Source organism: Syngnathus acus, chromosome 17, assembly GCF_901709675.1.
Source record: "Syngnathus acus chromosome 17, fSynAcu1.2, whole genome shotgun sequence".
Taxonomy (NCBI): Eukaryota; Metazoa; Chordata; class Actinopteri; order Syngnathiformes; family Syngnathidae; genus Syngnathus; species Syngnathus acus.
This window is the reverse complement of record NC_051102.1, coordinates 9,275,572-9,301,285: the sequence shown is the minus strand read 5'-3', so window position 1 is coordinate 9,301,285 and position 25,714 is coordinate 9,275,572. Positions and strand designations below refer to the sequence as shown.

Here is a 25,714-nt window from a genome sequence, read left to right as displayed (position 1 = left end):
CGCCGTTCCGAACCCAATTCCCAGTGACAGTAAAAGGCAGAATTTGCATATTATCAGTTGTGTTTGCTTGTAAAACAAAGCGAAGCTGCCTGCCGCTGCTGCAAGCCTGCTTCTCGAGAGCCACTCTTTAGTGTCCTCCCACATACGGCGGAAATAGTTGCGGCTGCTGCTACTAACAAAACATTGTTAGCGCCGAAGCGCTATCTTCTCCGCGTGTCTGTCACATCACTCTGTGCACACGCAAGGCCTTCTTGTTAGCACAGCCTATTTGCACACACACACACACACATGCACGCACACACAAAGCAAGAATAGAGGCAGGGCACAGTCGCTGGCCTTTCAAAGCAATCGTCTGCGGGGAGAGATGGAACCAAGCAAGATTGTGGAGGAGAGCCAGCGGCAAGCGGAACGCAGCAGGGAAAAGATTCCCTCGTTACGCCAATGCCCATTAGCGTCATTAGTGCTCTCAGAAGGGGCATCATTAGATGATTTTTTTTTTTTTTTTTTAAACACGGCGAGGAAATGATTTATTCATTTGTGAAAGCCTAAGTGCAGCATCAATTCTATAGTTCATTACGAAGTCATTGAAAGAGGAAATAAATACATAAAAATCACAACAGCTCGACAAGGCTGAACACCATCAGGATTGTCGGCAAGTTAAAAAAAAAAAAAAAAAAAACGATAACCAATCACTGAGATGGTCCAATCAATCAACCAAATGATGACAATACAAGAAATTTTGCATCTGCCAAGCCCATCTAATCTTGACTTTTTTAGAGGTCATGAATATTGAATTGAAAAAATAAAATGGCCCAGCCAAGGGTCTCTCTGGGATAAAGTTAGCTGGGGTAGAAACCTGCAATTTAAAGTCTTTAAGCTAGCGATACAATGCATGTTTTTCCAATGTGGCAACCCACAAAAGAGGCCCATGCAGTGTCACACGCAGGCAGGCCGGCGCCTGGCTTCCAACCCCCAACCTAACAACTGCTTGATGGATGTGCAAACAATCAAAAACAGCTTTCAGTATGAAGCAGTGCGCTACTAAAACACGGACACTTCCACATGGTGAGACAGATAAGACGAAAAAAAGAAGAGACAATATCACAAACTGCATGCTCGCCCCCTCTAGTGGCCACTCACGGACCTACATCCTTCTTCCTTCCATCCTGCCACTCGTGTCTGACTGATGGGGAAAATGATCGACACAGACGAGAGGAGCCGACAAAGACCAGAACACGGATCGTTATCGGTTAAACCCAATAAGGCCTGACGGGAAGTCATTGTCTGCTGTTTTATTCTGACCGCACGTGTTCTCCTCGTGTTAATGCTGCCATGTTGTTGTGTCAAGCCCTTGTCTGCATTTTCGGATCAGATGCTGTTTTCTCCCAGGCACACTCAAGTCACATTCACCGAGACTTTTCTTATCCATCAACGGCCTGCAGATTTGGGAATCAGCCGTTTGTGTTGGCCAGCTGCTCGATTCCAGCGGCCCCTGTCCCGTGCACCTGCACTCGCACCATTTAACATGGATGGATTCTCCGCTTGCTCTGCGGAACCGCCGCTGTAAATCACGGCGTATAAAAGGTTTCAACCGGACACATCGGATGGCTGGTGTACTTGAAAGTCAAAATGTGTCTCGGTTGGGCGAAAAGCGAAACCGCGGCTAACCGCCTTATTTGCAGTATCGAAACTCGTGGAAACGGCTGATAACAATCACCGATACTTAAGGCAAATCAAGTCTGACATGCAGTCAGTCCTCCTCAGCAACACGGACGGGTATTGCATACCACTTACTGTCAGAATCTGATATATCTCCAACAGTTTTTTCAATTTCAAAATGTAGTTTTAGTCGGACTCGTCTGCTCTCCAAGATTTAAAATCCTGCCTTGCGAAAGACAAAGTATTACTTTGGCTTTAATGTGCTTTAAAGTGAGCAAAGTGATATATTTAATCCTGCGTAAACAAACTTGCCAGACGTTTGATGTGATAATTCACCCTTCCCTTTGTCACAAATGCAACAGAATATCTCTTGTTGGATGCTTCCATTAAATTGTCTCCCTTGATTGCGGCGGGCTGGCTATCAGTCAGGAAATAAAGCCCCGCAGATGGAACATAAAATCAATGATAAGGCAGTAAAGTTGCTCATTAGGTGAAGCACAAACGCGGTCTTAAAAAACACAGAGCTGCCCTTAGTCAGCATACTGCACATTCACCCATTTGCAGATCCATCTACTGCATTAGAAGCTTTATACGAGGGAATAAAAGAGGTCTCGATATGTATTTCATATCCGCCATTGAAGACGCAATTAATAGCAAACTACAATATATTACATTAGCAGGACGGGATCATTAATTACATTCAAGGTTAGGATAATTAATAATTCAGGACTATTCTATTCCTCTGAAAGCCACCAGGGCGTGATGAAAAGAAAATGCCTGGAAAAGGATATGAACCGACGCTGCTCCGTTCAGCTGGGACTGAAAAGATTTCCGTCATCAAGCGACTCCTCATCTCCAAGGACTCGCGCAGCCGACGGAGGCCTCGGCGCCGAGAGCGTCTTTAATTACTACTGCTCACTCGCTCGCTCTCATCATAAGCGTTCAATACGCGCGACGTATACGGCCGCACTCAAACGACTCAACAATAAGGACTGCGTGTTGTATGCGGTCGCCAAATGGAATTGATTTTCAAGCCGCGAAGCTAAAAACAATGTGAAAGCACCCAACGTGCATTTTGGTAGCCGGGCTCATTATGATGCAAACGGAATGCACATATTTGCAACTGGCTACTTCTGGATTCACTTACTTACCGTATTTTCCGGACTATAAGGCGCACCTAAAAACATATATAAACTTATATATGGACCAAATTCCTAAATTTAAACTGGCCCAAAGCATTGTGTCATGAAATTAATCATAAGTGGCCCACTGAAGACTATGAATCATGAATCAAAAAGACTATGGGTCATTATTTTGTGATTATAAAGTAATTTGTTGCATCTGAAGTTGAACTAAAAAAAGATAAAATGGAGAATGATTTGATTTGGATTAAAAATCTGACATGATGCATTAATGGTGCGCCTTATAGTCCGGTGCGCCTTATATAAGGACTAAGTTTTAAAATGGGCTATTCATTGAAGGTGCGCCTTATAGTCTGGTGCGCCTTATAGTCCGGAAAATACGGTACTTATTTATTTATTCATAGAAATCATTCGCATCAATATTAGTGGAGCGCCCTCTTGTGGCGTCATGGTGCCAAGGAACTTTGTTGAAGCAGGTAGATGAGCTTCATGTCGTGCTTTGTCGTTAGCAATTATTAATCATTTCAGTGACTCATATTTTCGCTACCCAACTAAGTTGTATGTGACTTTGAAGGAAAATATAGAAAGAATCAAAGAAGCTTTGATCAGTTTCCGCTGATACTAATCTCTGAGTTGGTCGGGTCCACACGGCGGCGCAGGGAGCGAAGCATGAAATATGCATTGGCTTTGACATGCGGCTTACAAAACTGCATCGGCATCTCCTGCGAGACTGACGCGGCGCTGACAGCGCACAAGTCTGATAGTGCTGGCTATCTTCTGGCCTAATCCACTTACTGCAACACCGCCCGCCCGCCCACCTCTGCTGATAAGAATGTTTGGGTTTTAGATACGGCGGCAACCTGTGCAGGAGTATGGGCTGAGATTGACAGACAAAATGCAAAATTTCATGTCCTCCGCGTGATTTCTATCTGGCTACAAAAAAAACTTTTTACTTAAATTGTACTCTGCAGAATTGCAGGAAGTCTTTTTTTCATGCACTTAATGAAAATGCGGTCAACGAGCGGAGCCCTCGTGTTGTTTGTTAAAAAGACTTTCAAATGAATTTTCGTACCGATGGCCCGAAGAACACTCGGTTCATTCGATCACTTTTCGACGAGGGCGGGGCTTATTAAATATGCATCCATCTAAAAAAGCTAACAATGCACGACAGGAATGCTGAGGCACTCTGTGCACTACAGTGCAGACAGTGCTTAACCACAGACTTCAAGTAAAGTCCATTAAGGTGTTTTTTTTTCCCTGCGCAGTCAGTCCATCCGTGTTTTTGCCTCATCTTACCGCACGAGTCAAGTAAGGTAATGAGGAGAAAACGTTCATAAAAGATACTTTCCATTCAGGCGCACAGCAACAACTCAAAGATATTGAGTGAGAAACAGCCGCTATAAAAGTCTAATGATATTTAATCACACGCAGTTACTCTGGACTATATTTGTCACAATGACGGACAATGATTTTTACAAGTCTATCACACAACAATTGTTAACTCAAGTGCTTATAATTTTGTCACTACTTCAAAACGAACGAACGACGTGGGGGGGGGGGGGGAAACAGGGGGTCCTCAAGTGTTGAAAACAGCTCGACAATGGGTCACTCGAGATGCAACACGCGGGATGGAGTTGAAAACAAGTCATTCAAGCACTCACCTTCCATATTTTCTCCACTCGGGACAATTTTCGGCCGTTCATTTTGCCGGAGTGGCTGAGTGAGAGCGTCGCAACAAGACGGAGAGCGAGTGGACGAGTGATGAGGATGCAAAGTGTGAGCGAGCGAGAGAGTGAGTGAGAGAGAGAGAAAGCGATGAAGAATAACGACCTGGTGGTAAAAAAAAAAAATGACACCTCAGCCCTGAGTGAGAATAATCTCCGTCATCGCTTCTTTGGAATTAACGATACACATTATCGGATCGGAGTGATGGAAACAGACATGAGGTTGGGCTCATTTAAAAACAGGCTACAGACAAGACTACTCCTGATCTCCAAGCCAGTCCAGTCGAGTCAGACGTTGGGCCGAGCGAGTCAAAGGTCAAGTGGCACAGTCTTGCTCAGTCACAAGAGATTTGCACATCAGCACTCTGATGGTCCCAATTGGGCCTCCGTAGGATCAATTCATATTTAATGCCACCATATTGGTGTTTGAAGGAATATGTGGCAAGACTGCACAAACTGTTTGATGTGCTTCAGTTTTGGTGAGCCAAGGAGTTAACCCCCCCCATCCCCCCCGATAAGAAAAGCTCGGCTTAATTTGTCCTAAGTGGATGAAACACCTTGCGACTAATTGGGGCACCCATTAGAGGAAATAATCTATTTGGAGATAAGGCTAGCGTATAGAATTCCAATTACCCAAGTTGCATTCTAATTACAGGGGTACCTCATTCGAATGCAGCCTTGGACTGACAAAAATCCATCCGTGGATTTTCTATTGCGCGTTTGAAAAATGAAGAGAATTTTAGGAAACAGTTCTCGGTTGGAAATCGACGTCGGCTAGCGTTCAGGCCTCGCCGGCAGGCAGGCCGGGATTGCATAACACACAAAGGTCAGCCGCCGACAGCTGTGGACCGACTTAACGAATAAGCAGCTAAAGCGTCATTCTTCCGGGTCAGCGTCAAAATGGAATCCAGCGAGGCTAACTTTGTCGGAGGCATTCCGGCAAAGTGGCATCAAACTAAATCTCCGTTCTAATGATGCAGCCAGCAACACGTGTCGCCCATGAACATCAATCACCGGGATTGAGCTTTATCGAGGGGAATGCTTTGACAAGCTGCCAGCTCCGGAGAAGTCGCTCGCTCAATCGTGCGACCCCCCCCACACTGCACCTCCCTCCGTAAGTTTCTCCACCCAAGAATGATGATGATCAACTCCCAACATCGATGTGAGCGCCACACGCTCGACTTCATCTTGCGCCAGCCATTCACTCTCGGCTCAGGGAAAAGCAATCTTCCGGAGTCTCACACGGAATTCTCATTGAGCCTGGAAATGATGACGATGATGTGCCAGGAGCGCACAGGAGGGTGCAAACTGAGTCGTGACGAACGAGAAGAAAAAGTAAACAAATAGCAGCAGGTGTGCATCCAACATGGTTTTCACTTTTAAAAAGCTTCTTTGTTATGACCGACTATTTCTTTTTTTTTTTTGGGGTGCGCAAAATAAAACCTACATTCTACAAAGCTTCTTCGCTGATAAACATTCATCATATGCTCCCTCACACTTTGACTAAACGAACCGTTGCATCCCCAAGGAATTTAAGACGACCTTGTCCACTTCAAGTGTGTGCGCGTGTTTCTGTATTTTCTTTTTTTGTGTGCGTCAGAGCCGTGTCGCCGCTGGATCATGGCGGAGTCGATAAGAAAATGCGCCCGTGTGACACAACAGATTAGTGGTGCCTGATCTCAGCCAAGAAAAAGACAGCGAGAGGACTCGGGAGGAACGGCTGTTGGCTTCTGCCGCTCTAATTCTTGCTGACAAAAAAATTCCCCTGCACCGGCTTTAAAGTTCCACTTTCATTATTAATAATTATTCTCCAGATAGCTGTCTTTGAGGAGGAAGGAAGGAATGTTCTTTTAAACACAATGTTTACGCCTTCAAGGGAATAAAAGATGAGAATTCCATTTTAAGCAGAGGCAGCAAAGGGAATGCTTGAGCGCATTTCCTCAAAAACAAAAAAATTCTCTTCTCAGAAGTCGATTTGGCATCCGGTTGCTGAAATGTGCATCAAGAAACAACGTGACGGCCTCGAACAACGCAATATTACTTATTCTTCACCCAAAAGAGGGAAGAGTAATTGTAATCGGCAATCAGCGAATGAGGATGTTGCCCTCTGGGTGAGGCAGTCATAACAGCAGATGCTTGCTCGCCTTAGCAAAAAAAAAAAAAAAAAAAAAAAGGACTCCATTGTAAAAAAAAAAAAAACCCATCATGGATTCAATTGGTCAATTGGTTACTGTGCACGTTTTTAAAATTGCATCATGTTTTTTGAAGAGATGGCAGAGTTAGGAGTTTTTTTTTTCCTTGGGGAGCTGTGCAAGGATATCTCAGAGGACTGCAATAATAATAATAATAATAATATACTTGGTTTAAAAACAAAGCATCTTACAGCTAGTAAATAATTGAATCTCCTGTGATGGGCAATTTCAGGATGTAATCACAAATTCTTGTCAAACAAGAATACCTTTTTATTTATTTTTTTACTACATGAATAATTCAGCACAATACAGATTGCATGGATGTGAAGATGATGTCAAATGACACCTTCGGATGAACTTCAGTATGCTTTATTTTCAGCTCTGATTAATATTCACTGTCATGGGGGATCATACAGGAAGCGAGCAGGAGGCAGACACCACTGCTGACACAAGTGACAGCGCTGAAAAACGTGGTTTAGCATTAATGGCAGGGGGCCTGGGTGACCTGTTGCTATGCCCCGCGGGAACGGAGGAAGGGAGGCGGATCGATAGCGACTCATTCTGTCCACCTTGACACACAGGCGCTGTCACCAGCCGTCGGATTGATCATTTGTCTTGGAAATATGCCGTCAGGCTGGGTGGACGGCAGGCAGCCTGCAACGCCAGCCTTACGTCATCTCCAGATGGCAGCCACAACTACCGGGGTGTGTCTATGTGTGTTGTTTTGTGTGTCCTTGTGAGTGTGTGTGTGTTGCCATCTCTCAGCCTCGCTCCCCGCACCTTTGCAGCCATGGCAACGTGGAGGAACATAAGGGGCGGGGCTTGTCACCGACCAACTTGGATGTCCTTTTAAGCCCCTTAATAGATGTTCATCTCCTGCTAACAGCGGTGGGCCGGATTTTCAATTCAAGTCATTTTCCGCACTGCTTTCAAATGTGAAGATAGTGCCGTTCGCCTCCCTTTCAGCCAAAACAAATGTCAGCAAGCCCGTTGGCTCCGGCGCACAGCGGGCGTAGCCTGGTCAAGGCTTGAGCAATTCATCAAATTCAATTCCAGGAGAATGCAATTTTCAAATTGCAAAGCCAGCAATTTGGGGGATAAGAAAAAACGGATTTATTTCCGTCAATTGTGCCAAAATTCCCACCTCACGCTCACTTTGAATTTACATCCCGGCAGAGTGGAATCGTTCGATTCCGACGCCCCCTTGAGCCGCACGATTTGTAATCCAACCAACGACGACACTCTCCAGAGCACAAACAGGCGCCAGGGGAGACATCACCCAGCACGTTGTCGAGCTCTTCTCAACAAGCATCGGGCTTGATCTTTTGTAGTTGTTGTTTTTATCGAGGCCAACGCGCATGTAATGTGCCACCTGAAGACACGGAATGCTTGATTTGTTCCGTCTCAACTCCCAAATCCTCACAGGCGGAGACATTGAGCAGCCGCGGGATTTGACAGTAAAAGGTAGCAAGCAGCGTGAAATCTAAGCAAAGTTCAATTGGAGGATGGCAGTTGATGGCTTCCGGCCATGAGAAGATAACCAGAAAGACGTTAAGAGCGCAACAAACTATTTGGCTGCCAGATGAAAAGCCGCGTAAATTCGCCTTCTCGGATCTTGCTCTAGTCTAGGAAAAGACGGCACCTCGTCACACTTGCAGGATATCTGAAATCACAATTAGGAGCCTTAAGAGAGGCCTGGAGGGATGAAGTTATCCTTCCTGACAGCTGAGCTATCATACACCCAAATACGCTTCTGCTGTCACTGCTTTGGAGAGATACTGTAGTTGTAATATCCCCATTCACCACTAGATGCCAGACATGACTGAGTTGTTGATTTAATAGTGTCTGGTCACACACGTATAGAATATTTATCAGCCTTTGGGGGATGTTTTATAGGATTTAATTTTTTTTTTTCTCTCTCTCAATGAAACGCAAATTTTGGTCATTTGTGTGCCAGGCCGATCCCAATCGCTCACAAATAGCGATGGCCGACTATAGTAAATAAACAAGTTGTTTAAATAGATTGGATACTTTGGTTTATCTTTAAATTTAAGTTTAAGTCTACTAGTCGCTGTCATAAATTTTATTTTATTTTTTTTTACCTTAGCAACACTGAGCAACCTTTGCCTCATCACATGCCCAGTCGTCATGGTAACATACCTGCGGTGCAAAAGCCTTCGACTTGGACCACAATGTGATCAATGAATGTTAATTGTGCGCTAATGCTTTCCCCCTTCCGTGTGTACTTTGATGGAAGGACGTGGAAGTTATTCTATGAAGCCACCTTGGAACTGTTTTAAATTGTCCAAAAACATACGTCACATGCCATCAATGTGTTAAAAAAACAGCAACTGAAATGTTTGTAAGTGTGGAGCACAGCCCTGTCGCATCCCCGCTATTTAAATGTCACCATGTTCCACCTTTCTGCACACAACAATCAATCACATGCAGGCTGCTATTTTCGGGGAAAGAGAAAAGTGAAAAGAACTGCCGCTGAGCCCCCCCCCCCCCGGCTCTGTGACGCCAATCAGCTGCCCAACACGCAGCGCACACTTAATCAATAAATGCTGCAACACAAAGACCTAAAAGCAGGTTGAAAAACATGCAGGTGTTCAATTCAGGCTCAGCAAAACAACAACAACAACAACAGCAAACTTTGAGCACAGGATGCGATCTGGGTTTTGATGGGTCACCGAGTGGGTTCAAGCAATTTCATGCTCTAGCACTACTCCATTTAGGGGGCAAAGGTGAACTCAAGGTTAACGCGGCATCGCCAAACAGCGCAACCAACACTGAGGTCAATTGTTGGGATTTCTTTGCAACGACGCGCCTCATTAAATAGGCGCTGCAGGAAGCCGAGCGACGCGGTGTTGACGGCCAGCACCGGCTCGCTGCCAGACATCAATAATGCAGAGGAATATCTGCGCCTTGGCGGCCATTTTGTGGATGAATCAGGAGAACGGCCAAGGAGCCCGGCCCATCAAGAGCTCTTTCCACGATCTTGATGCAACCTGTTGGTGCCAAGGAATCAAAGCCACTACTTGCTTGGATTTGTTTCTTTCCATTCAAGCAGGAGAAGATGCTTATAAAATGCAGGGGTGAGACTACAAAATCAGATTAGCACAATAATCATCTGCAAGCAGGATGCTCACAGAAAGACTCAAGTTCACAACACTGAGCTCGCATTCGGAAGTGGAGAAGATATTTTCAATTTTTCACAATGATGCAACATCACATCAGCAGGCAGGATTTTGAAATCATTACAGTCCATTTATCGTCTTGTGGGTCAGGTCACGGATGGAGATTTATAAGCCTGCGCTGCTGCTGCTTCTCTTTCACGGACCACTTGGAACAAATGAATTAGTCATCTAACACATGCAGGTCAGTGTGACTGTGTTTGCTCATTGCTGCTAATGAATTAAAGCATGCCAGCAAAAGGCATTAACTATGCAAAGCTGTCATACTGCCAAAGGAAGCAGACTTAGTTAACCCTTTGTTGCCTTGAAACAGAAATAGAGAACAGTGTTGTCTTATCCAGGTTCAAATACACCCCGTGGAAGCTAAGCTGTGACGTGACCTAAATCTTAGCACAACACCATTTAAGGTGGGGCCGATGGGGATTTTGGAAGAAGAAAAAAAAAAACGCAGAGGAACTCTCACTTAAAGCTCCAAAACATTTAACCTGACATCCAATGAAGGTAATATTGTTTTTTAATAAAACAACTATACAGTATATCCATCCACTAATCCATGCCAAGATGGTTTGTATAATAAAAAACTTTTACACTAAAATGTTGTGCTTGAATTGTTCCGGGGGAAAAACAAGCATTCACAATTCAAAATCACCATTTCAATTCGTGGGAGGGAAAAAGCCAGGAGAGAAGCATCGATTCGAACCCAGAACATTTGGCTGTGAAGCAGATGTGCGAAAATTAGACTACTTGTCTTTATGCCGCCACACACACACATTTGGCAAAAGAACAAGTTCAATTAAGCACAGCCATGTGTTGCATTGCTGCATCGTGGCTTTTCAACTGCAATCGCCCCAGAGAGGGAGGGAAAAGCTGCCTGCAAGCAGCCTGCCCAAACTGTCAGCATGCATCTCTGCAAACACTATCACTCAAAAGTCGTGAAGAAAAAAATAGAATGAAAACTCGCAAATTCTCAAGAGCAAGAATAAATAGCCTGCAACGCGAGTCTGAAGTACGCTCGCTCACTCACAGAGCCCGACTTGTAAGTTCCATCCAATCTTACATCCTCGTCGTCCCGCGTGCATTTCCTGCGGCACTGGATATGCAGCAGCCTCGCATCCAGCGGGGGCTGGGTCCCGGGGGTCTTGCTCTCCTCGTCCACCGGCTGGGCGCCGAGCAGGCGGCTGGCCTCGGGTGGCTGCGGGAAGGAATTGGCGGTGTTGATCTTGCCGGAGAATCTCTGGTACAAGGAAGCCATGATGCGAGCGAGGGCACAAGCATCAACAGAGCGCTCGATTCCCGCGGCACCGTTGTGTGCGTGCAATCTCTGCACGGCTCTTCTCTTCAGCTTTTGTCCAAGAGGCTGCGCGTCCGCGTCCTCGTCTGCATGCACACCACGTTGCTTTTCTCCCCTCCCCTCCCCTTCCGCGTCCACGCTGTCATTTGCCAGGCAGGCAGGCAAGAGGCGCCCACTTTGCAATCACGTCAACGATTTCTCCGTGGTCATCACAATGAAGATGTCGAGCTCACGCAAGGACGCGCGCACAGAGGCAGCACATGCACTCTGCCTCACGCGTGATGCGTGTCAAGTGGTCCGCAATGAAGCAGCGACCACGCAGAGCTCCTTCCCTCAAATCACCTTCGTTTAAAAAAATAATCATTGATTGCATTTTGTTTCATGCTGGTATTATACTGTCGCCCAATGATTTGGTTGCGTGGTCCCAAACGGAACTTGAGTGCCTCTCTGTGGCACTTTGCTTTAGGACACGCTCCCCACACTTCCATCCATTAAGATCTTCATTTGTACAAAGGCTGGAAAGTGTGGGGAAACGCTTTGTCGGCACAAACTGGAGCTCACGCTTATCGAGATGATCTCTTCCTCTCTGAACATCTGCACTTTTCCATCTCGTGTCTCCCGGCTGAAGTCATTTGGAGTCCGCGAGCGAACGTATCTCACACACTCCATTGCAAATGATTTCACGGCTGGCGGAGCAGCTCCAATTCCGACGAGGACTACAACTTCAAATGTGTCGTTCTGCCGAGCACGCGTTGGAGCTATCTCGATGCATCTGTGCAAAATGGGTCATTTTCACAGGAGCCGTGGTGGTTCAAAGCTGGGATATATTGTAATGTCTCGCAGAACCTCCTGCTGAGTCTCGCTGCTCACCATCCTCATTCATCTGTCATAAAGACGGTGTGCAAAAGTTGGAAGATTCTTTCAAAAGTTGGACATATCATTTTCTGGATTGCTCTCCCACAAAGGCTCTTATGGGTCCCCGTCGTCATCTGTCTCGCCTCTTAAAAAATGATTTTCCTGGGTCGGCACGCCCTCGGGAAATACCGTTGAAGTACCCATGGAAGCATCGCAGATAGATGGTGGCACAGACGTTCAACTTTACGAGCCAGCGCATTTAAAAAGGGCGGTTTGCGCCATCATGGGCGTGAACACAACGACTGCATTTGTCACCAATCAAAGCGGCTCCTCTCATTCCCTTTAAATGTGACGCACTCACATCTCGAATGGAGGTATAGGAAGCAGTGTGGGGACAGACAACCCAAGTGGGTTCCCTCAAGAAATAAAGAATGAGCCATTGGTGACATGTATCTAGCCCCGCCCACTGTCACTCACTAATGATGCTTGCGCCCACAATTTGAGATTCTTTATAAAACCCAAACGACAGCTCCAAAGTAAAAAGTTCCAAGGTAAAAACTTTTTCCGACACACTGCGACAACCTGATTTACTTTAGCGATTGGCACGCTAGCAACCGAGCGACGAGACAATTTAGTGAGCTGAAGAGGCACAGATGTTGTTGTACACAAGAAGCTCCGGAGGGAAATCACTTCCCTCGACGACGGATGACACGGAAGAAGTTTGCTTGCTTGAAAAACTTGTGAACAGAAATATCTCAACAGCTCCACTGGAATGACAATTTTAGCCCATTTCATCGTTATTGCGCAAACTGTGGTCGGATAACGCATGGCTAAAAGTACGACGCACTTAGACAAGCACCCAAATGTGGGTTTGCAAACACCTCAAGTTGCTCCCATCAGCTTGCTTCACACACATACACACCAACTGACACCAATGAATTGGGCAGAAGGGGTGGGTAAGGTAAAAAAAACAAGACCAGTCCATCAAACGTTTGGAGAGGTTGCAGTAATACCTCATTTCCTCCCAACATCACCCCGCTCGATAAGAAAATGGATTGCATTTGGTTATAGCCATAATTACATTTTCAACCATTTGCTGAGCGACACCGGTTGAACACTAATGATGTCCCTGGATGCCAAGCGCAGCAACATGCTTCTTTATTTATGACTTATCATCTTGCCGCCTGCGTGTGCGCGTGCACGTGCGCGTACATCTGCTGTTGTGAACAATGCATTGCATTTTAAATCATCCTTGAGCTGCCATCAGGCGGACAGTCATGGAATGCAATGAAGATAGTTCTCTCCTTAAAATGATCATAAATGACACTGCTGATAGTAAAGAGTAGAAAGCTAACTTCTGGATGAGCGCTTCTCAAATTGAGGAGCGAGGACCCTGAGGGGGTCTTGCAAGTCACACGACAAGTACTGATTTGCTGGGAAACAAAAGGCAGATGTCATTTCATATTCATTTATTGTAAGTGAAGGATTTCTTTTCTCGAAAAAATATTTATCAGTTTTTTCCGTCAAAATCTTTCTTTTTTTTTTTAAATGGCATTAAGGGTTAGTTATGTTTAATTGGTGTGAAGATTATAAATTAAAGGGTCCTAGAAAAAAAAAAAAAATCAATTGCTGTTTTAGATGTTTGTTTGTGGTATATGGAGGATGACACAATAAACCAAGTGTGCCAAGAAATATTTTCCCAATATTGCCCTCCAGCACTGTCCCTACAAAAATCACAATTACAGCAAATAACTTGGAACTATTTCTGGTTTTGTCTGACATTGTTATCAGTAATTCTGTGCGGCGTATGTGGCAGAAGCATAAGAAATTCATTGGAGGGGTTGAAAAAAAAAGAACCTAATGTGAAAATATTGGTCTGCAGAGGACATAATCAGTGGCCAGCACTCCTTTCTTCTTCCTCTTTTGCTATCATGCACAGCCAGTAGCTAGCTGCCCCAACGGCCCACCACATCAATCCCTCGACCCCCCCCCCACAAAAATAATACGTGCCATGCATGCTCAAGTAGCCCTTACCCGTCTGGAGGTGGTGCTGATGTCTACATTCAGCTGTGTGGCGATGAAAACGGACATGGTCTGCTACACTTCAACGTTGAGAACTTTCACTTCAGCTCTAGTGAGGGAGGGGGGGTGACCTCGGGGAGGGGTCCCAAACAAGCAGGTGTCTTCCTCTCACAGCGCACCTCCGCAAAGGAATGAGGGGGGGCGTTATATGCAAGACGTAGCAATGTGTGTGGGGGGGGGTTCTTCTCGCTTCGGGTGCTTCTGACACCTCTCCTCTTCCTTGCCCTTGGTCCCACCCTGCCTCGAAGCCCCCCCCCCTAGGCTCGCTCACACGCTCTCATGAAGACTTTACTCCGTTGGATGAGGTAACTCAATTAGAGACTTGCGAGTAGAACACACGGGCGTTTACGGTCCAAAACGATAAATGTGAGCTGGAAACAAACATTGATCGGAAAAGCGATGCATTTCTACTTTCCTGTGGATTTGGACAGGCACTGTTTTGGACGACTGCTTCACATCTGTCTTCCCTTCCAAACTTAGAATAGTACTTTTAGTGCTGACATTAAGTTTACATCCAGAACTATGAAATAGTGGCCAATGTTTGCTTTATTTTTTTGGGGTCCTTTAAATGAATTCATCGGGTGGCGACACAAAGGTAAAATAAAGTTCATCTTTGCATGCGCTCCGCAGGAGACAAGCTTCTATCGGCGAGACTAATTGCTCTACAGCAAGTAAAAAGCGGAATAAAAAAAAAAAGGCCTTTGAGTTGAAACCAGACGTAACGCTTGTAACGGCAGCCAGGCAGCCCGTACAATTAACAAGCTGATTTTGTGCCATGACATTTCCCCGCGGTCCTTTAAACAAAGCCCACCAACACGAGATTTTTGTCACATTTACCACCCTGACATATACTTGCGTGATTACGAGCGCCGATAGCTCACAGTAAGTCAGCGAGTGTAATTAGTACAAAAGGTCACTATCGCCACACATGCCGTTTCTGCCTGATGGGAAAGTCATGATGCACAATGAGCCTTGAATTTTGTTCCCTACTTATCTACAGCGATTCTTGGCTTGATCGTGTTCTAATTTCCCCCATTTGTCGCTTGCTGATTTGGCACCCAAAAAAAAAATTAGGTTATGAAAATGAGTTGCTCAAAAAGCATCAACGGCACATATACAACTGTGATTGTATTATTCAACACAATTATGTTTACTAGAGGTGAGATCAATAAGAAGTGATTTTGTGGGAGGAGCTGACAAGAACCAATCAGAACAGTTTGTGACTGGCAAAAAAATTCAACCAATTTTTTACGACCCTGCCAAATATGCTTATTTGTACGAACGTAACGAAGTCAAAAGATTGAATTTTACATGTTACACCGTGCTCTGTTTGCAATCGAGCTGAACTAAAAAATGAAAGATGATTTTTCAGGGGATATCAAAATCCACAATTGGAATAATGCATGAGACGATCATGAATACATGCACATAGTGGGACGAGTGTTTCAAACGTGCATTGGTTCCACTGTCGGACTCCACTTTCTGTCCCCCTCGGTGCCACTAAAACCTTTCAGTGTCCTTCTTGCGGCTCTGAGCCTGTCCTTCAAACCGCAGTGCCACGTCCCTTGCCGAAACGACGCCCCGAAGCGTTCTCCGCCAGCACATCTCCCCTGAAGGGGCCAAAGTTCCCCCGCCTTGCTGCACTTGGTATGCGTCTCGGCCCGCCGAAGCAGCTCCGCTTTGAGGCCAAGGTGCAGCGAACGTGTCCAAGACACGTTTGAGAAATCAAAAAAAGCCGTCATAGCCGTAAGCGGCGTTACGTGCAGTCATGAGATACGGCTTTTATCTGTAGCTGTGTTTAGCGCAGGCGGGGCGCTTTCAGCTAACGTGTCACAGGTGGCAGCTACGGACAAAGCCCGCCAGACCGGAGGGGGATTCTCGGCGACGCGCCCGCCTCCCCATTGCGGAGGTGCTCAAAAAAATGCTTCCTATCTACAGGAGAGGCCTCCCCAGAGAGGCCAAGAGTGGCAGTTAGCGCAGACAAATGACCCGTGTCTCCAGCGGTACGGCGGTCCCTTCCGAGCGGGCTCACCCTCCCGTGTGTCCAAATTTCATTTGAGTGAACAATGTGCTATTGTGTGCCGCAGCTTTATCGCTCTAAGTACGCTCATTGGCAAGAATAAACAGATGCTATCAAGCCGCGCATGCATTGAATATAGTGTGGGTTTGTAGGCGGGTGTTCACATATCAGGAAATTGAAAGTCATTTTGCAGGCGCTAATGAGAACGGCGAGCAGCAATACAAACATTTTAAACAGGCCATTCAATGGCGGGGTGGTGAAAAACACACAGCTTGCTACATGAATACACAATGTATTTCCAAGACTTTTCTTCCATCCTGGCTGCATACAAATTGTGTTGTCCAAAAGTTTATCTGTTCACTTTGACTTTTTAGCTCGCTTCAAGTGGCGTCATGAAACACTGTCGTTTTACTAGCTCGTGTACCGATAGCTGCGCCGCTGGAGAGCGTGAGCGCCCGCCGAGTGTGAATTAAACGAATATTGTGTTATCTGCCTGAAATCCAGTCCTTCTAAATTTGGGCACCGCAATTCAGTTTGTTTACATCACAAAACCAAAAGGTGTTACCGGGTTTGCGAGGATTAGCATGCTAACAGCGTTACCGAGGTTAGCTTCTTTTAACAGATACGTACTCAGATGTTTGGTTGTCAACATGAGCCTATCGTGATGCTTGCATCGAGGTAAATGAAATCCAAACACGAGGTAACCACGAGGCCACCGAATAAATCAACGTGCCTTAACAAATGAATCGTTCTCAGTGTTAATCAATGATGCTGCAAAAATGACATCACCAATATCCATGAAACTTTGCTGAGCGATGCGCCATTGGCTAATTGAACTGATGAGGAAATACAACAAAAAGGTGAGAAGACAGCAACCTCTGATGTTTTTAAAGAACATTAAAGCTGTACAAAACAGCTTAAAATATCTTTTGATTGCAAAGTATTTAGCCCGCTGGCGCTTTTAGGCTCAGACTTCCTGGGCACGAGCTACCGGGGGACAAAAATAAAAGTTAAACTCCCACATCTCGTCTAGTTTGCAAAATGTGCGCCACATTTGTATGATGACGGGGAAGAGAATCCACTTGGGGAACATTTCCACAGCAACGCATCAAGAAAGGCGTCATTACAGCAGAGGCGGCGGCAACATCTTATAAAAGCAACAAAGCCTGCAACATAGCAGCTCACCATCTAACATCTAAGCGAAGCTTTGCACAATCATGTCTGTCACTCCAAATGTCCTCCTTTTTGCCCTCTAAAAAGGACAAAGGCTTCCAGCTCCTTCATATTTGATTCCTATGTGAATTCGACTCAACTTTAATAAGCTCGATTTGAAAGCCAACATTGTGGTTGCAGTGTCGCAGATGACTAATGGCTCTGTTTGCGAGCCTCCAGCAGAGGGCAAAATAACACAACGATCGGATGCATCTAAACAGGCACTAAACAAGAGGAGGTGGCATTTCTGACCAAAAAACACCCAAATGAACTCTACTTGGCCATATGACAGCAAATGGTGTGAAATTAAAGTCAGCCGGGAGAGTCTTACGCATAGGAGTGAGGATAAGAGGTAGAAAATTGATTGATGGATTTTTTTTTTTACGCATACCCGAGTATGAACTCAGGATATCTCGGAGGAAGGCATGAAGTCAAAGCAATTTGTAGGGCGACGTGCCCTGGGGATGCAGACGGGCGTGCGATGATTTAACTTCAACAAAGAGAAGAGCTTCATGCGGCGACACATTTTCTTTTCCCTCTTTGTTGAAGCCAACAATTGACGTGTCTGAGTAATTCAAGTGAACTTTGGGTCTTTCTTGGAAGCGGCATTGTGGGAGTGCTATTACTGGGCCGTGACGACATGAAAGAAAAGAATGCAGTTCATATTTTTCCACTGAGGGGAGAAATCTGCTCATCTTAAATCGGCATTACACAATCGAGCAGACGCACACAAGGAACATTTGTGACAACTTGATCAATTAGGACAAAGATGTAAGGATAGCTCATTAGCGATACATTTAATTGGATATCCACAAAGCTCCAAAGCATTTTGAACTAATTTTTCCACCTCACCCAGCCATCCATTTTCTATATGGACATTCGTCATCCATCACGAGGGCTACAAGGTGAACCCTGGACTGGCAACAAAGACAAACTGGACACTTTTGATAAAATTGTGGGCCACAATATGGTTTTGTCAGAGGGTCACGTTGACTTGATTCATTTTATGCTCACGAGGTATTGCAACGAGTACAATAACACGAGGAGAACTTCTATTGTGAATCTTGGCCAAACGTTAAAGCCAGGACAGAGGAGAAATGTCAAGGAAACTAGCTAAACTCATCCAGCCTTACCACATGAGGACAACATGACACGAGAGAAGCAACTTGCACATTTATTGTGCTTTAACGAGTGACAAAAAACAAGACCTTACCTTTTCCCCCTTGATGGACGTCCGGCGGTAGTTGCTCGCACCCGCAGACGAGTTCATCTTCCCGCGGGGTGTGGAAGTGAACAAGCAAAGGCAACGTTGTGTGCAAGCGCAGTAGGAGTGTTACGGTTCCGCGTTCTGCAATCACACTCACTTGGGCTGGCTGAATGGACGCGCTTCTGCCTCCTTCGAAGTTGTAAACGCCGCAATGGGATTCGATGAAATGCTGCACACCTGTAGCGCTCGATATCGCTTCTGCAGATTCTCAACGTGCTGCTGCTGCTGTTCCTCCTCTCCCTTGCTCTCTCTCTCTCCCTCGCTCTCTCTTTTTGTAGAACCACTGCAGACTGGCTCGAGAAATTTCATTGAATTTGGGAGTTGGAAACAGTCACTATTGCTCTGTGGGGCTTTAGTTCTACTTGAAAACAAAACGCAGCCGACGCTGGTGCTACAACAGCACCGCAAAGTAGGCTAAAAGTCATATTTTGTCGATCTTCTTTGCTTTTTGATTAATTTTCGATTTAATTTTTCAATTAATAATTCAATGAATACCTTTAAAAAGGCATTTTGCGACTTGGCGTCGACTGAAAATCACAGTTGCTCAGAGCACAGCGAAGTACCAATTAGGACTTACCTGTTTTCCGGGTTTAGTCATGTGATGTTCGCAAGCTAAGCTGTGATTGGTTGTTACCTGAGCCCTCAGCGCTGTTCCTTTTCATGCCAAAAACGGGTCCTTTACTGACTGGTCAATTGAGGGGGAATCTCAAATTTTGCAATATTGTTTTTTTTTGCAAATGAAAAGATATTAACATTCAAGATTGCCAGCCTTAATCTTTTTCAGAGCAGAAGGAAAAATGATCTTTAACACACCTCACACCATGATAATCCCTCAGAAACACCTTTGTTACTTTGATGGCAAAGAAGAGCAAATATTCAGATTTGCCCAGACTGGCACTATTATATGTGTGTACACAGCTGGACTGTAGTTTCTTTTCTCAAGCTTTACGGCGATCTGGTTTGAAACTGTCACCTTGCTGGCTCCGCAGTGGGCCATAATGACACACAGTAAAACCTGGATGCAGTAGCAGAGCCACAGGGAGCAAAGAAGCCAAGCACAGCAAATGCTAATGATGGGAGAGGAGGGACTTTTTTGTATTAGTTCTGTAACTAATTAGAGAGGGGAAATGGAACAAAGTTTTCTTCTGATAAAAAAATATATATATATTGCTCTAGTGAAGATTTAGGGAGCCTTGGAATTATTATTGAAATGATTCAAGTCCAGCTATGACAAAATCTGAAGTCTGTGGAGAAGTGAAAAACACATTTTCCATGGATTTCTTATGTGGGTTAGCACAGTGAAATAGTGGTGATAACATCTGCCTCACAGATGTGGTTTTGCGTTTGAAACTCGACTCTTATGGGGAGTTTGCATGTTCTCTCGCCATGCAATCCAGGTGGTAGCCTTCTCTGCCTCTCGCCAAAAGCCAGCCAGGATGGGCTCTAGCTCCCCTGCTATCGTAATGAGGACAAGCAAAATAGAAAATGGATATCCCCAGAGAAAATAGTGTACAAAATATATTTTAGTATGATGAGCAGAGAGTTGGCCGAACACTATAAAGCAACACAATTCACACCCTCTCAATACAGATAGTAAAGATGAAAAACATATTTGTGTGTGTGTGCTGGACCGAGGTAGCATCCAAACATTTGTTCACGTAACACAAATGACATTTTGTTTTTTTGCGCATTGTGGGCAGCACAACAGCGAGCAGCATGAAAGCATTCCGCCTTTCCGATGCGACCATCAGCACCATGGACAGCGGCCAAGCTCTCTGCCGGCGTACACGGAAGAGCGAGCAAGAAGCTTTAGAGCCACATGCATGGGGCCAATTACACTTGTGCTATGGTGGTGGCGCGGAGGCTCAAGTTGAGAAAATAAAAAAGACCACACAAGTTAGTGCAGACTTTGAACCTAAGCCAAGGAGGCTGACCAGATGAGACTCTGCGGGGGCCGAGTCCTGAGGGTGCTTTATCAAGTTCTTTCCTTGGACTTGCTTTTCTGCCCACTGATTTAAATGAGGACAACCTCCACAGACAGCTTCCGGGAATTATTATCCTTCAGCATGGGCAAGTACGTATCGACATCAAGGTATCGGTACTCGTGACGGACACCGATACCGATATGAGCCACTCTGTCTTTTACAATCAGCAAAAAATGTGTCGATAAAAAATATGTATTTTATGAAAAAATATCATAGCTTCTCACAATGATAAGGGAAAATGCCAATTTAGGAAATACAAAATAATCTGTTATTCTTTCATTGGAAAATCGAATGCATCAAAAGTCCTAGATGCATCTGTGACTACTACTCAAGAGTTGAATTCTCTATATGTTATCGCTCTAAAAAAAGATACTATAGCAGATGCTGTCCACCACAAAAGATGTTGTGTTACAAGGTTCCCGTCATCAATAAAGTATTTTCTATCATACGGATGTGAGATGTAAAGACCCGGCTGCGAGCGCAGATCTTCTTTCAGGCAGTGGTTAAAGCGTGTTCTCGAGATAGTGCTGAATCAGCGCAGCAACTGTCATACGATACTTTGTGTCTTTTTGGACATGTAATGTACAGAGGTTATGTGTTCATGAGAAGTAAAACAAAACAAAACAAAAAACACTGACCACATTACAGTCAGACTGAAAAGGAGATTGTTGGATTTGCATTTGGCTCATTTATTCCTCCTCCATCATGCAGCAAAAAAAAAAAAAAGAATAAATAATGGGCTTCCTGCAGATTTTCCAATTCCTCTCCTGGATGTCCTTTGCATGACAATACCGAGAACAAAAGGCCTCAGACCTCTGCTCAGAATGCACAATCCCAAAGCTGGTTGTTCACATATCACAGCAAGATGTTCCTTTTGACGGAGGTGTGGATTGTGGAAGCAGGTAGCTTCGGAAAATCACAAAGGTTGAGAGACGTAGCATCTTTAAAAGCATCTCTGTGGAAATATATAGCTGGGGGAACGGCCAACTAAATAAAGACGCCGTCCCTAGCAATCATTTTCTCTCGCTTTGCCTTCTCCGCACAGGTGCCAGCAAGCAGGAAGACGAGCCGCTGGCCATTCCGTGGCTCGCTAACAACCATTTACACTGTCTGATTTCGTGAAAGCCACTTTAGAGTGCCCTCCCGCCCCACTTCCCTGAAAATAAATGTCATGGGAAGCCCAACCATCATAAAGCCAGATGTGCAGCAAAGGTTTGTCTACATGATGTCGCATCCACAGTCAAATATGCCTCATTTACAAAACGAGGCAAACAACCTTGAGGCGCTTTCGCGTTGAGTAATTACAATGACGAGCTTTCTCGCAGCACATTGCGCAATAACCTTGTGTAAAATAACAACGGCGCGCAAATGTTTCCAAAATGCCCGATAGACCCGTTTTGTTTCGAGTCGTCCGCCACTCCAGCACCCATCACAAAAGTACATGAACCTTTTTGTTTTTCCACTTTATTTGGAAGTGCCTCAGTCTGTCGGTTATCGTCAATTTGCATTTTATTTGAACAAAGCTCCACCGGCATAAATGGCAATGCAAACAAATGTAGGTCCTTTTTGTAGTAATGCCAAAATAGTAAGTTGCTTTCATGTGAGCGCACGCTTGAATCGCTCCATCTGCCAGCCTGAGTGTCTCTGAAGGTAATTTTTTTTTTACCATAGCAACCATAAATGGCCGCTAACAGCTAAACCTCCACTCAGAACCCACACAATCACCTTCATGCACCATTCTCATGGGGGGGAAATGACATGGGACGTTTCTCATGATGACGAAAACACCCTTCACAAACGTGAGCAGGTCTGCGGCTACCAGCTGGGAAAAAAAAACAAAAACAAAAAACTATTCATCATCAGAGTCTTTTGTCTCGGCGTGCTTTGTTATTTTGACAAAGACAGTAGAACTATTCATCATGCTAAATGGAGGGAGACGCCACACGTCCGTATTTTGGATGTACAGTCTTGAAGCGCTCCGAGCTACAGTCGACGCCGCCGGCCAGATTCATTTGGAGCCACAGTCAAAGCTGCCGGCCGGATTCATTGGCTCGGAAACGGCAATGATTTATGGCGCGTGATTTATGGGGATTCTTAAGTTGGGCAAAGCTCGTCTCGCATGCATGAGTGTGCTGTGTAAACTCATTTGAAAGTAAAACTTTGTCGCGAGGGAAGGGACATCTCGACCAATAGGTGAACTTTAAAATTCAGCTCTCTTTAAATGTTTATGATTGAAATTCCAAACCACTTTTTGCGTGCAACTATGAAAGGGCACTAAATGAAGCTAAATCCAGCTAGCGTGGTAAAATAGCAAATGACAGCTGCTTGGGGGGAGACATTTTGGTCCAAGTTAGCCCGAAATGTTGCAAATGCCTCCAGCTCAATTTTGTTTACTCTCCACATCCCGCTTGCGCAATTTGCAGCTTAATAGCCTGAAGATTAGAGAAGCTGTTCCGTTGGAAATCTTGCTTACATTTTAAATGTGCTTAAGTGTGACGGTTGGAATATCTTCCAGAATGCCTGTGGGGGGGGGGGGGACCTTTATCTACCTCATCAAACTTTGAGGTGTTCCCTTGCCCAGTCCAGAAAATTCTGGAACTTCTCCAATGGACCTGGACAATATGACTTATTCAGGAGGACGGATTTCATCCTCTTGGCCTTCTTTCAATATTTCAAAATCTACATGACTACTAATCATTACAAATAAACCTTTGTGCAAAATAATACTTCCTCCCCAAGAATGCCACCAAATTGCTGCCTCTGAAAGAAGTCAATATGCTGGAACACATTTGGGTCTTACATGAATTAAAGAAAATGTCAGCTGTAAAGCTGCAACGCCTTCAACGCACGCGCTTAATTATTGACAGATGCTCTCCATGCTACCTTCTCCTACCGAGAGATCCACAACAGCTGCGTCTCACCTCTCAACAAACGTGATGCCAGACAAGACGAGTCAGAAAGTAGTGATCCCTTCCAAGTTCTGTTTAAGTGCAGAGGACACACACAGGCGCGCACACACACATACACATACACATACACACACGGGAATGGTGTGGATATTGGCAGCAGTTTTCCCCACTTGGGATCAGAGCGAGCAAATTGTACTGGTCGAAAGCCAATTTTAATCAGACATGTCCCCAAACTTTTTTTATGCTGACGTCAAAAAATGACTGCTGACGTCAAAAAATGACTTTCCTTTTTTTTTTTCTGGCACATCAGTGCAAAATTCAGCTTTATTAGGAAACGTAATAATACAGTGCTTAAAGTTTTGTCGAATCTTGTTTCCTAATTGAATGATCATAATATTTCCATCTCACAATGGAAACAAATTAGGATGATTTTGAAATGAGGCGTTTACGGGGTAATGAAACAACGCCATACAAATCCGTGACAACGCTCGTTAAAAACGCATTTGGTGCTCCACGGGAATGGCCCTTTTAATATCCATTCAACAATATATCCGCCAGCGTGCAGGGAGTTCCGAGCTCTCGCTGCTCTTTCATTCCACCGTGCATTGACTATGCCGCTTATAAAAACCCGCACCGGAAACAAACTCCTAAATAAATGTTGTCATTTTTTATATACGAGCCGACGATGACGAATATGTTGGCCCTTAAGAGTCGCATTTGTCTCAGCGCAATATGAAACGCTCGATCGCATAAACACGGCCGCACGGCCATTTTGACCAAGCGGTGTCATTTACTGGCCGCGCGCACATAACGGAGCGCCTCGTAAGCTTACAGCACAGGTGTCAAACCCAAGGCCCGGGGGCCAGATACGGCCCGCCACATCATTTTATGTGGCCCGCGAAGACAAATTGTGCATCAAATTCGTGTGTCATTACTAGAATTGCAAATTGTCTTCACTTTTAATTGTATCTTTGTTTTTTTTTAATATTTGACCAGTTTTTACTCGTCTGATTTGAAAACGAGTTATTTGTCAGTTTGTTTTGTAGCTTTTACTGTATGTAATATGAGGTGCTCATACATTTATTTGGGTTGACAGTCATAATGGCCCTCCGAAAGAAGCTATGACTACAATGTGGCCCGTGAAAAAAATGAGTTTGACACCCCTGGCTTACAGTAAAAGAAAACATTGGGTGCGTCATCGTCGATGATGGCTGACTACTGTTATTGCTCTCGCTTCAAAAGTATCTTGAGTATGCATCCACTTGATGAATTATGCATGGGCACAACTTTTTGATCCGTCCTTTTTGATCCCACCGCTATTTGTCGATTTTGCCTGCTAGCTTATTTCCGATGCCGAGGTGGTGTCAAGAAAGCGAGAAGGCAAACATTTGAATTATTTTCGGAATGAGTTCTTGTCTCCACAAATGTAGAAATTCGACACGATGAAATGAGAGTTGCTCGTTTGCGCTCTTTTGTATTCAGAGAAGATTTGGGAAGAGGAAACAAGACAAACAAAACATCACCTCAGGAAAGAAGTGCGCTTGGGAGGAAAAACATGCTTTTGTTTGCCAACTGGGGTAGCGGATAAAAAAATAAAATAAAACCCTGAAACTGTTGCCCGGTGGCGACTACTGCCGAGATGATTTTGAGATAGCAGCCCAATAAGTCAAATCCAAGAAATATTCCCCACAGGGTCAGCGAACCCAGAAGGAAAAGGTGCAAGCTCACCTCATCAATCCAACACAACTCGATTCCTAACCATCAATGATTTGGTGCAGTGACAGTTTCTTCTTTGCCAATTTTGGTGCCACATCATTTTAGTTGCAGCTACGGCCGGAGGACAGCGCATCTGTTCCGGCGTCTTACGGCCCACGTCCAGCCCGTCTGCACCAGTTGATGGGAGAGGCAAGTTGAGCCTCGTGAATTCATCTGCAGGCTGGAGACATTTCACATGGCTTTAAATGTACTTAGCTAACCGAGCTAAGCGTGCGGCAAAGGGCTGCTTTGTGGCCGCCCTAAGATATGCGATTTAACACTCTGCCTACCTCAGAAAAGCCAGCGATTTGGTAAAAAAAAAATGTCTGACCTAAATAGAACACGGCCGAGATGCCGTATTCTGTATTCCTCTCAAGATTTCAGTGTGGAAAATGGGAAATATTCCCAATAGGTTTATTGTGAA

At 44.9% G+C, this 25,714-nt stretch overlaps 1 protein-coding gene across 6 annotated transcripts in view; it reads right to left on the bottom strand.

The window, feature by feature from the left end:
- dpp6b (dipeptidyl-peptidase 6b) overlaps nucleotides 1-18,957 on the bottom strand; it is a 35,695-nt gene extending 16,738 nt beyond the window's left edge. Inside the window, exon 1 of one of the 6 annotated variants that reach the window (XM_037276311.1) lies at nucleotides 18,588-18,957. In XM_037276311.1, the coding sequence (XP_037132206.1) occupies nucleotides 18,588-18,644 (57 nt within the window). In that variant the 5' untranslated portion in view covers nucleotides 18,645-18,957. Of the gene's footprint in view, nucleotides 1-4,462; nucleotides 4,567-10,938; nucleotides 11,457-18,587 lie in introns of those variants that run through there. The other 5 variants (XM_037276306.1, XM_037276307.1, XM_037276308.1 and 2 more) reach the window with 5 other exon arrangements.
- Nucleotides 18,958-25,714: the final 6,757 nt, after the last annotated feature.